This window comes from Tachypleus tridentatus, chromosome 7, assembly GCF_004210375.1.
Source record: "Tachypleus tridentatus isolate NWPU-2018 chromosome 7, ASM421037v1, whole genome shotgun sequence".
Lineage (NCBI taxonomy): Eukaryota > Metazoa > Arthropoda > Merostomata > Xiphosura > Limulidae > Tachypleus > Tachypleus tridentatus.
The window spans coordinates 125702024-125715727 of NC_134831.1; the positions used below are offsets into that span (position 1 = coordinate 125702024).

At 31.2% G+C, this 13704-nt stretch overlaps 1 protein-coding gene across 2 annotated transcripts in view; it reads right to left on the bottom strand.

Annotated features, from left to right (window-relative positions):
* LOC143256532 (hemocytin-like) overlaps positions 1–13704 on the bottom strand; it is a 157067-nt gene that overhangs the window by 32327 nt on the left and 111036 nt on the right. The window contains exons 58-60 of one of the 2 annotated variants that reach the window (XM_076513879.1): positions 10279–10432; positions 8398–8514; positions 4620–4685 (exon numbers count right to left, since the gene is read on the bottom strand). In XM_076513879.1, coding sequence (XP_076369994.1) covers positions 4620–4685; positions 8398–8514; positions 10279–10432 — 337 coding nt within the window. Of the gene's footprint in view, positions 1–4619; positions 4686–8397; positions 8518–10278; positions 10433–13704 lie in introns of both variants that reach the window. The other variant, XM_076513878.1, reaches the window with a different exon arrangement.

Sequence of the window (13704 nt, forward strand, 5' to 3'; positions counted from 1 at the left end):
CATATATGTCACACATATATATGATTAATATGGCAGGGTTAAAGAAATACATAACAAACTGTTTTAACACCATAACTTTACTATGGAATAATAAAAACGTGTGAAAATTGAAACACTTATTCTTTGTGAACATCCTTGTAGATTGAAATAAAAACGTTGCAACTTTTCTGCAGTTTTTATAAGTTACAAGCAATTTATTTTAATTATTGCCTTCACTAATGGTAATTAGACACATAACAAGGCAATTAGTAAAGATTTTTGAATTTAAGAAATACAAGCTATGGAAGGGTGTAATATAACAAGTTTACTAAGTTACAGTTTGATATTGGATTTAATAGTGAAGTTGTCAAACTAATAAACTGGTGACCCCAGTGAAAACTGCAGTTGACAAAATAGCTGTTAAAGACCTTCTGTACTTAAACGTTAGAAAACTTTCGGTAAATGTCTCCGTGCAACAGAGTTTCCTCAGCATGTAAATTTGCTCAATCTTAAGGGTCAGTGCTACCTTAAGATTAACCAATTATACTCATCTGAACAGCTATGGAAGTAATTGAGTGGGTGTTGACCCTGGATTTTTGAGCTGTCAAGATAGTTCAGATCCATGCAATTATTCCAAAATAATACCTACATTTTAAACTGTGTTGCATTTTATAAGAGTGACAGTCAGTTTCTTAGAATGAATGGTGGGTGGCAGGTTACTGGTAATTAGCTACCAGTACTTAAAAATTACAGATAAATAAAATTAACCATGAAACCAATAAGATGAAACATCAACATAAACAAATTTCTTCCAAAAACTGTGGAAAAAATTATATGCACACACCTAGACCAACAACAAACAAACAATAATAAATCTCAAGATACAACAAACTACAAAACCTTTTACTGCTACACACCATATGATCCCAACATCAGCAAAAAATAACCAACATTTGGAAAAAAAACTTATAACAAAACACAACATTTCAGTAAACACCAAATTTATTCAAAAATCAGGTACAAAACTAAACTCCATACTATGTAGAAACTACAGTGACAAACACAGAACCAACATTATTTATACAATACAATGCAACAACTGCTATGATTTCTATATTGGAGAAACAAGCGAAAAAACGGAAACTAGATTCAAGGAACATAAAAATACACCTTCACATGTTTTTGAACACTGCAGATCAAATAAACACAACATAACCATAGAAAACACCCAGATATTAAGTATGGAAACAAATATACACAAATGCAAAATCAAAGAAGCCCTACTTTATACAGCAACTAAAACCAAAATTAAACCAACATAAAGGAACACCTTCATAGCTATACTAATCAATCACCTTACATCCAACTGCAACGCCCCTACAATCCTGTACATTGTTTATACTCTCATCCCTATGATATGTGCCTGGCAAGGGTCAATTGCAAACTCTCTCTTTGTTAATCTGAAGATGATCTAGGAAGGTTGAAATATTGTTCTTTGCTTACCAATAAAAAAGTTAATACCCATACCAGTCTTTTTGCAATACATTTGCCCATGTTGTTCAATGAAATCAGTTATTTCACTTATGTCTGATGTAACACAATATGTGAAATGAGAATGAATTTAGAAGGTTTTTTTTACTAAACTAACTATGAACAAGAATGAGGTTATAACTTAAAATCAGACTCTTTTACATAAAACAAGTGTTTCAGTTACGATAAAAGAATTTAAATCTTCCTTGTAGTTATGATAGCTAACGTTTGCAAAGCTGAAACAATTAACAACAAAGAATAACATATTTTATTTTTACCAGAAAATTGTTAAACCTTATTCAATTAAGCCTATTTATTATTTTGCAAGTTAGTGTATGGTTTCACATATTATGAAGTTCAATGTTCTTTGGAAATTTCAAATTTGTTTGCTGCTAAGTGCAAAGCTACACAATGAGTTATTTTTACTCTGGTTACCATGGGTATGGAAACTCAATTTTTAGTGTAATAAATCCAAATATTTACTACTGAGCTACTTGTGGGATAAATACTTGGGATTTTGGATTTAAAAAATGAAAAATATAGAACAGATCTAATTATTTAGGCAATTTTCCAACATGTATGGATGTCTTTCTCTTAAGAAAGAAAACACATAATAGTTTTAATTATTTAGGTAATTTTCCCACATGTATGGATGAGGTAAAATAATTTAAGAAAGAAAGAAAACACACACACTGCTGGCCAAAATCTTAAGACCAATTAACATAATGAAAAAAATATGCATTTTGCGTTGTTAGACTCAACCACTTATTTGAGTAGAGCTTCAAAAGATGAAAATAAGAAAAGGGAAAAATAAAAATAAAAACCTTTTTTAGCATTTAATAGGGAAAATGTGAACACTATGAAATTAGCCTAAATACTAGCTGGTCAAAAGTTTAAGACCATACTGAAATAAAGTCATAAACAGGGTAGGAAATACCTAACAAGAGGTCTCAGTAGTGAGATGCATGGTCGTCATTGAGAATAACTTCAAACATTTGCTTTGGTCGATATAAGCGTTTGCAGAAGGCTGGCTGGAATGTTATTCCAAGTTTTGAAGATGACTTTACAAAGATCATGCACTGTTTGGAACTGACATCCATTTCTATAGACTTTCCTTGCTATCCACCCCCAAACATTTTCAATGAAGTTCAGTTTGGATCAACATGCTGGATGGTCCAAAAGAATCACGTTTTTCGTCATGAAAAAGTTCTTTGTCCTGTGGGCATTGTGGATTGCAGCATTGTCCTGCTGAAAGATCCAGTCATTTCCACACAAGTGAGGGTCTTCAGTCAATAAGGATGCTCTCTCCAACATGCCAATGTAGCCAGCTGCTATTTGATGCCCCTGTATAACCAGAAGCTCCATCGTTCCATGGAAGGAGAAAGCACTCCAGATCATGATGGACCTTCCTCCATTGTGTCATGTAGACAATGTCTCCGGTAGAATATCCTTAACATGCCAATAACGATGGAAGCTATATGAACCATCCACATTAAATTTTTTCTCATCAAAAAACAAAACCTTCATCCACTTTTCTACGTTCCACGTTTGGTGCTTCTCAGCAAAGTTTAACCGAGCTGTTTCATGGTGTGGAAGAAGGTGTGACCTTTGAAGACGTTTACAGTTTTTAAAGTCTTTCTGTCATAGATGCCATCTTATTGTTCTTGAGCTGCGTCTGTAAGGGCTTTAATCTGGTTCGATGATCTGCTGATGTCTTGCCGGACAACCTGTCAAATCCTCCTGATCAACGCCGGCAAAAGTTTCATGGACCGACCACTTGAAATTCTCATTCTGTATCCCTCAGGGTCCTTTAAGAAATTTGCAACAGCAGTTTTACTATGCCCAATCTCACCAGCGATGGCACATTGAGAGAGACCTTGCTTTTGCAGCTCAAACATTCTGCCATGTTCAAACTCTGTCAACCTTTTAGCCTTTGCCATGTTTGTTTTTACCCAATGTAACACAGGAGATGTCAGTGGGAAACGTTGACAATGCTAATGCTTGAACACAAATGACTAAATTTCATTATGTGTTTAACAATTAACTCTTCATTTCAGTATGGTCTTAAACTTTTGACCAGCTAGTATTTAGACTAATTTCATAGTGTTCACATTTTCCCTATTAAATGCTAAAAAATTTTTTATTTTTATTTTTCCCTTTTCTTATTGTCATCTATCGAAGCTCTACTCAAATAAGTGGTTGAGTCTAACAACGCAAAATGCATATTTTTTCTTATGTTCATTGGCCTTAAAATTTTGGCCAGCAGTGTACCAGTTCTAATTATTTAAGTAATTTTTCCACATCTATAGATGTCTCTTTCTCAAGAAAGAAAGAAAACACATAACAGGTCTAATTATTTAGGTAATTTTCCCACATGTATGGATGTCTTTCTTAAGAAAGAAAGAAAACACATAACAGTTCTAATCATTTAAGCTTCTAAAACAAAGGAAGCATACAAACAGTATCCTCACGCCTTTGATGAAATTTTAAAACAACTCTTCACACAAAAAATAAGATCATAGGTAGGAAACAAATAAATAAAAAATAGAACTAGGGTAAAACTAATGTGGAAGGGCAAAAATATATTATAATGAATGAGATAATCTGAGCAAGTAAGACACACACAGTGGAAGGAAAGCTTAGATTTAATCTATTTGTAAATCTCAGTTGTGGAATAAAATAAACAAGGTAATTTCCCTCAAAATTGTCCCCCCAAAACATAATACCCAACCATCTATTCTGATTATTATCATCTTAAAATGTGCTCTTAATCTGGTGAACAATCTTAGAAATCATGGATTTCAACTAATGTTTATGTGTTAATTACCAAACATAACCTTTATACACATGTTTGGCTCAAAATAAGAATGAATAGAACCTATGTATAAATATTATAAAATTTTATTCTTTTTATTGTAATAATTTCTGAGCATTTCATAGAAAATTTTCATACTTTCCTGATATAATATTATTGTTTTACTTAACTGTGTGTCTTAAGTATGACATTTTGTTTGAAATTCTTTTGGATTAAAATTTCTGTATGTATGTGTGCCAAAAATATCTCAACAATACAAACTGACAAATCACAATAAACAAGTTCTATAGCTCACCTTGTGGGACTGGAGTTGGTGTTACCCACAGAGTGGCTGTTGTAGCCTCAGTGGTTGAGATGGGTACTGAAACAAAAGTCAGATTTATAACAATAAATTATCCAGTCAACAGAAAACTATATATAAATAAATATACATTAGATAATATCTTATGATTTGAAATGTTTACAATGATATCACCCTAAAATAATTTTTGTATCCACTATTACAGAAGAATAAGTTACTAAAAACACGTTTTTACATTTTCAAGGATTCCCTTCAATCCAACTTTCGTTTGTAAAAACAAAAACAAATTAATAAATATTGTATTATTAAATCACAATAACTAAATAAATAAGTTTATTTATATTCAATTGTTGCTAAAATAAAGGAGATTCATCTATTTCTTTTAAAAACTAATAAATAAAAGTATATCATATTCTGATAATTAGTAGCTAATAAATATACATGTTTATTTCTCACCAAATTTCCTTTCATACTCTAGAGTTTAGAAAACTTTCTGGCACATATCTTGAAAACATAAGCAATCTTGTAAAAAATACACTATCTGTATTCAAAGTTATTTTGATATCAATATCTATAATAATGTTTTCACATACAGGAATCTGTTATAAGATATACAACTGAACTGACATAAAGACAAACTTAAAACATTAATTTTGAAATATTCTTTTAATTTCTAATTCTCTTAAATAAGTTGTCAAAAAAATTCAAATTATTCTAAGCATTCTTACTTTTAGTACACATAATGTTTGAAGTTAGCATTTTCCTAATCTGAAAATGTATTTCTGATAGACACTGATCTCTTCACACAGAAGTGCTATCTTCCCCACACATCTGCCCATGAGATTTACGGGCCACCAGCTTTGAGCTAACTACTACCCAAGTTCACATTCAACATGAACTGCACTGGTGCATCATGATGTTATCAAGTGACAAAAGCCCTCTGCCATGCACAGTAGCAAAGGTATAGAGGAGAGGCATGCAGAACTGAGAGGAAACCCACTGAAAACCCTGAAGTTGAATAGCTACATCAAGGGTTGGGTTCTGAATGTTCAATAGTGGTAATATTTTTTACCAAGTTCAGAGTCCCCCAGATATATAAGTAAATAGACATTATTAATGGGAATGAAATGAAACAGCAGGTCCCACCTTGATGGTTGACATATGAAAGGAATGTGAAAACGTTGCAGGGGGGAGGAAGCAACATGCCTGATAAACTGCAAGAAGTTTGATTATTGTATTGTGGAGTCAATGCTCTATGGGTCATCACATACATAAAGTCATGTAATTGGCAAGAGACTCACCCTCACTCCAACAGAGAAGCATCTATAAAAAGATTTGGTTATGTGGGTGCCAAGGGGATGCCCACTGTGATACTAACATAGTTGAATCACTAATAAACTTCACTGAGTGGAGAAGAAAGAAACATACATTAGAGGGCAACAAAATCCAAACGGGTTCCACAGTTCCTGCAAGTACTACTGGAAGTAGCACATATATGTATGGTTTACAAAGAATGAGTGGTGGGACGAAAATATAGTTCTCAAGGAACAGAAGTGTAAGAGTGAAAATAATGCACAGACTATGGTGACAAGATACTTTAGTGCTCATAGGTAAAAAAAGATGAAAACCAAGTCTGACAGAGGCACAACTTGAAAAAATACACAAAAATAACAAGATGAGAGCAAAAAATGATAACAGACATGGAAACAGAGCCCTGATCTGTGAAGGGATATAGAGACAAACAGGTCATCTGTTAGAGTGGACAATTATCAGAGGAGCAGCAACATCAAGATTGGGAATGGAAGGGAAAATAATGTCAGGAATCTGAGAAAGGAAAGAGGGAAATGTGTTGGAAAGAACTAGAAGTAGGAATAGAAAAGTGAGGAAAGATGAGAAAGTTTAGTATACAATGAGAAGAGATGTTGAGCCACCACAGGTTGGGTTTCCAGTCAGGCAGGAACATTCTTAAATATTTTTGGGCAAAGAAAAGTGGCTTGACAAAGACTGTAGATAGAAGTGTAAGGGAGTCATAGGAAAAGCAACCATACCAGTCATGATAGAGGAATCAAATAAGATGTGGTAGACGAGATGAAGTAGTGAAAAGAAGACAATGTACCTTTCTAGAAATCCCTGGGAGTACAATTAAGTACCTCTGACATAAAGTGAAGTGGCCAAATGTAATGGAGGGGGGTAGTAAAGAAAAGAGAAAAATTAGACACTAAATATGAAAACAGAAGTGAAGGGATTCATTTTTCACACACACACACACACACACACATGTGCGTAGGTAAAAAAAAGTTTCAAAACTGGGAATTGAGTAACTGAAATGAAGAACAACTGTAAGCCAAAACAAAGGAGACCAGTAAATAAGAATGACAAAGTACAGCAGTTGAGGTATCCCAAAAATGAGACTATATGGACTATAAAAGCAAGTGAATAAGGGAAAACAAAGCAGTCCTGGGTACGTGCGACATGTAGTAAAATACAGATAGAATAAGAAGACCATTGGAAAGAGAAAGAAAGCACTATACCTGGAAAACCATGTAAAGGAAGAGATTAGAACAGTGATAATATCTGTACACAGCTAAAATCGTGTGTAAAGCAAACTCTTCTAAAAGAAAAAGCCAGTCAAACATCATGTTCATGTACAACTGGGAGAAGGAATATAGGCCTAAGGAACATGAGAAGATGATCCATCATGCAAGAAGAAATCCATAATGCATCAAACAATGGTTGTCATGACTACCACTGATAACAAAAGGTTCTGTTTTAAGAAAACACTCATTATGATAGGACTAAGTGGAAATCATTTGAAAAGCAGTTATGATAAAACCAGCACATATATCAATCAAAGTTGATATTTGTGTCGCTAATCACAAAGAAAGCCTGTTAAATTTGAACAAAATTCAAATGTAAGAAAGTAAATATTTCACGTAATTGAACAATAAGTTTAAAAATATCCATTTTAGGCAGTGTTGAGGAAAATAACGAAATTATCTCAAGTGCAAGTTCATTGGGAGAGTTACAACACATGGAAGTTGTGTCACCCTCTTACTGGTGTGGGGCTTTCAGTTACATGATCACATGAATTAAGGTGGGAATTTGCTCAGTACTGGTGGCATGCAAATATCACTGGCAGATGCATAAGGAAGATAGCATTTTTGTGTAAGGAGGTGGGTTATCATACAGATTTGGAAAAACAGAATATTACTAGTCATTAAAATGAAATACAAAAATAAGAAACATAAATTGTTGATTGTAGGTTTGTGATAATAAAAACATTTACCCCCAAGACACCCATTTTCAATGTTTAAAGTTATTACTTACAAAAACAAGTGCTATGTTATCCTTTAATTGCTAATTTCAATAACAATAATTATACAAACATGAAATATAATTAGTTTGAATGAAGTTTTCAGGATACACACTTTCATTTTTGTAAATTTACAAATTTTTCCTTTTTCTAATGGACACGTGGATAAAAAAAAACTATTGCCATGCTGTCATAACAACTAAGCTGGTGTGACTAAAATATCGGGACACAACCACTACTTAGTTTTGCTCTATCACTGAACAACATTCAAACCAAATAAAAGGTTTTTATTCTACACACTACAAGAAAAAAATCAAAAAGTGCTGATGTGAACCTCTTTGATTGTTGCTTTTACATGAAAAGATAATGTCATTGGTTGAACAGCATTAAACTATTAACACATGATGCAGCTACATAAAGATGGTTGATAAGAAAACATCAAGGTATATCAAATCTTACCACAATCATATTCTACACAAGAAGAACCACTTGGTTTTGTTATTGACACAGTATATCCTTCAAGACAAGTGACCATAACAGGAGGTGGACAAGTTGTTGTTGTTGTTGTTGGTGGTACTGCTAAAGGAAAAGTTAACAAGTTAATTTTCATCCAGCAAATCTAACTCATTTAGTTCTATTCGTTGTCCTGATAAACTTGTTGGTGAAAACAATGAGACTTTACAATATGATAAGTTTAGATAGTTTATAGATACTATACGTGCATAATTCTACAATTTTAATAAGAAGCTTCCAGAATATAAATTGTTATTCTAAGAATTAAACTAATGTTTTTCTTTAAATTTTTTGAATGATTCTACAGAAAAACAAAATGAAGAAAACAAAGAACAAGAACTTAATTAGATCAATAGTAAAACTAAACGACACGAAAGATGAATATTTTTAACTCTACAGGTTTAAAAAAAAAAAAAACTGATTCACTTTATAAATTCCAAATTAGGGAAGGCAGCTTTAATTTTTTCTTTTACTAGAATAAAACAATCAATAAACACCAACAGTTGCACACTGATGAGTAACTTTTGCTATATAATCTTTCAGATTAACAATTGTTTTGGAGGGGAAAGTTTTGTTGCATACTTTTATTTCGTGCATAATATCAAATCTTCCTAAAGAAATTTCACAAAGCTCTTAACAACTCAAAATAAAAAGGTACAAAAGTAAATTAACTATTTTTGGATAATCTTCTTTACTAATTTCATTTTAGCAATAAAAAATTGCAAAAAATATCATATACCAAAAACTAATAAAAAATTAAAAAATACTACCTTTACACTTCAGATATATATAATAATTTTTGTACTTTGATCAATCTACCTTTGTAGCTTTATCAGAGTTAACACACATAACCCTGGTGAAGCCACAAAGATGAATTATGTTTATTAAAATAAAAAGGTTATTGTATTTATATCTGAAGTATAAAGGTCACTTTTCGTAAACTTTTTATCAAAATGTGTAAATCTCTCCAGTGTGCACTATAAATTTTGAAGTTTGCATTCAAATTTTGAAATCAAATTACAAAATTATTTCTTTGTTTGATTAGCAGGAAACAAACATTTTAAAATTAAATGAGATGACACAATACAGAGAAATGTGAAATTAAAATCAACTAGTGCTGTTAATACTTCAAGTATTATCAAAATAACAATAAACCAAAAAAAACTGGCTTGAAAAACTTAAACTTGAGTGGGAACAAGTTAATAAAATGATAATGGATATAAAACTATCACAATGCATCATGTAATAAAATCTAAAGTAACAAGGCAGAAATCCGTTCAACATAATTTCAGTGAGATGAAACATTCTCTTGCACTCTTTGTTCATTACTTCAAGATACATACAATTTAATTTGTTAAATTATAAACAATTTTATTTTATTTGAAATTAGTTTATTAAAGAAAAAATTTGTTAAAGTTCAAAGAACAACTCACTTAAGTACATTCATTTTTTTTAAAATGAAGTTTACACACTTAAATTATGTACACAAAGCAATCAAGTTAAGTAATATTTTTTACTATCTATAAATGTTGTAAAAATTAACATTTTCAGAGGCAAAAATTAAGTAACAAAGAACAAACGCAAATTTACATAGTACATTGAAACTACTCAGGGTAATCTCCTTCCTATTTATAAAATGTTCTAGATTTTGTAAATGTTCAAGCTGTAGATAAACCAGTGTTAAAATTATAAGCACAAGTATTAAAATTAAAGAACAAAAAAATTCACTTACATCATATATAACCTATAAAATTAAAAGTGAAAAGAAAAAGTGCTATAGAATATCTGAATAGTGTTTTAAATAAGGCATTAAGTAACAAGACGTACTTAAACAATTCTTTTCATCATCTGGACAGTCAATTACACCATCACACCACCTATACTCAGGGATGCATTCTCCACTAGTAGGACAGAGAATCGTATTTTCTGGGCAACCCTCACAAATACAGGAACAATTGGACAAAAGAGATGACTTTTGACCCTAAAATAATGTTGTTCAAGTTTCAGCTAAATTACACACAGCTTCAAGAACAAGTTATTTTCTATTACAATGGACTTTTGACCCCAGTTAAAAGATGATGAAATTTCAGGCAAAATACTCACAACCTTAAAATCAAGTAATTAACTATTATAGACGACTTTTCAAACCAGTAAAATGGTAGTTAACACTTCTAGTAAATTAATATTAATTACAAAAACAATTTGTTATTACAGATCACTTCTTATCCTAGTTGAAATGTACATAAAATTTCATATTTAATGTTGAGAATATACAGAACAATGTCAAGCTTTATAGAGCCAGATTCTTTACAGTAGGTGTCTCTGACTTGATGGTGATACATTTCAACAATGAACATACAGCACACAATCCACTAGTTTTAAAATAATACATTCAAAAGAAGAAGTCAAATGTACAGATAAAAATATGTTGTACTATGGGTTACCACAGTTGTAGCCAGAGCTTTAAATAATTCTCTTTTATGTCAAAAGTCCACACAGGCTGATTAAGTTACTTCAGAACCAAATTGGCATGTTCTTCTTCTCTACTCTGTTATTACAATAAAATCTGTGATTATAACAATTTAACTGTTGCCACTATACATTCTTTGTAGGTCTCTCACAAATATTTTCTTACTTCCACTAACTTTCTTGCTTTCTGTATCTGTGCACATTTATGACATGAAACAGAAAATCAATTAATATCTAGCCCTCCAGAAACAACAATATGATACAAGTCTAGTGCAACAATTAAACTACATATATAATGTATGACTTGTACAGCTATATAATACCACTTTCAAAATAATTGACATTTAACATTCTTGTTATGAAAACTAAACAATCATTACATATTTGATCGCTAAATAAGATAATGCTTCAACTGCACAGTCTTGTATATCAAACAAATAATCTGCCAATAAAGGATGATTTCTAACCCAAGTTTAACAGTTAAAGCCATTAGATATGTTATTCTTTGTATTTCAAAAAACTTTGTCCTATTCTTAAGACTATCTGTAAGCCAAATAAATAAATTTGTGATGTAAGATTGTCTTACATTACAAATATCTATATTTTTTACTGATATATAAAGATCTGTAATAATGACTAATTACTATACATGTGGCATTCTCAGGTTCAACTGATTTCCCACAAGAAAGGCAAAATATTCAAACAAATATTTATTAGAGTACTTCTGAAATTTTCTGAAACTGGTTGGGTCATAAGAAGGAAATCAAGAAATTGGATAGAGACAAAGAATAATTTTTGTTGTTTAAAATACAAACATAGTGTTTGTACTTGTTTGTATTTGTTTATATACAAATTCTTTGTATTTCAAAAAACTTTGTCCTATTCTTAAGACTATCTGTAAGCCAAATAAATAAATTTGTGATGTAAGATTGTCTTACATTACAAATATCTATATTTTTTACTGATATATAAAGATCTGTAATAATGACTAATTACCATACATGTGGCATTCTCAGGTTCAACTGATTTCCCACAAGAAAGGCAAAATATTCAAACAAGATATTTATTAGAGTACTTCTGAAATTTTCTGAAACTGGTTGGGTCATAAGAAGGAAATCAAGAAATTGGATAGAGACAAAGAATAATTTTTGTTGTTTAAAATACAAACATAGTGTTTGTACTTGTTTTGTACCCTGGACAATCACTTTTACTAGAACTGAGTAAACCCAACATTATTTACTTAACTCAGTAATGTGAGACTTACCCAGAGTGACTAGCACTACCCTCATGACTGGTCAACCCCATTCAAACTTAAGAGAGGTCATAACCTCAATATGTCACCTGACTTCCTACTGTCAACATCCATATCATAATTTAAAAGTGGTTATTTAAGAAAATGTACCTAAATATTGATTTTTGTGTGTCAGTATACTGAATGGAACATTGGCTCAAATTATATGTTTCTCATGTCCAAGTACAAATCCTGTAACTTCATTTGAATTAGAAACTCAAATTACCAACACTGACAAATTAGAAAATAAAATAAGAACCTTCTATCTTTTATATATATGCTGAGATACCCCTCATGTTCTGAAATCCACACAGTGGTCCTACTGACCTCCTTCCATTTTCAGAAACACTTCCTCATGTATATGTACTTCTGTCTTTATCATGCAAATAACCAACCAAAAACTTGTGGTAAGTTGAGTCTTTGGATGGTTTGAAACTATATACATTTTTAGACTGAAAAGAGCTTAGTCACTAAGTATGGTATTGATTCTGTAATTTATGATTTTTGATTATTTCAAATGTATTTAAAAAACCTAACAAAATTAATTCATTTCAGACCTTCCATCTGTGTAATTTGATAGGCTTAGCAACCTACAGCAAGCAACAAATGAGTACAAAGTTCTTAACTAGAAGAGGTAATAATTTATATGCTTCTTTATTTACTGTGCCACGTTTGAATGAAAATAAATTTTAATATTCAGCTTTAAATATCAGTAATGTATCTACATATATAATGTATTATAAATAAAATGTGACGGTATTTTACAAAATGTAGCAAAGACAGGTCAGTTTGTAAAGACTAAAGGTCATTTTTATATTACTGGATACAGTAATGAGAGCATATGCACCACATCAATACAACTTTTGTAATGTTAACTAGGCATGACTGGAAGGTCAGTATAATAAAACTAATAAATATATATAAATGTATAAAGTTATGAGATTTAAACTATTTAGGTTAAACATTTGTGTTTTTGTCTTATAATCTGTAGTCATTCTAGAACGAAAAAAGCGTAATTCTTATTTCCTTTTTTCATGGCAGTTACGAGATTGGTCAAATCGACAGACTTCATATCTTACGATAGAGAAAATAACAGACAAAATATAAAGTTTAACTAAAAACAAACATTTGGAATGTGTATAGGACATAAAAGAAGTCCGAGAGTTTTTGGATGATGAAAACCTTTTAAACAATAACACAAAAATCATTTTGCAGTCAGACTAGTAACAAAACAGACTTGATATTTTCACAAATAAATCTTTAGTGAAACTACTTCATTAAAAATTCTGATTATTTGTATACAAAAACCTCGCAATCTTCACCAAAAGTCTAAGAGATTTTGTTTAGGTAGACATATTGCAGCAAAAGTTATAGTAAAATACTAAACTTGTGTATATTATATTGGGCCCATCATGAAAGGAATAAGTGAGAAAATTTTTTTTTCATGCTTTATATAACAATTTGCACATGCATAGGTTGAGCAACTGCATTTT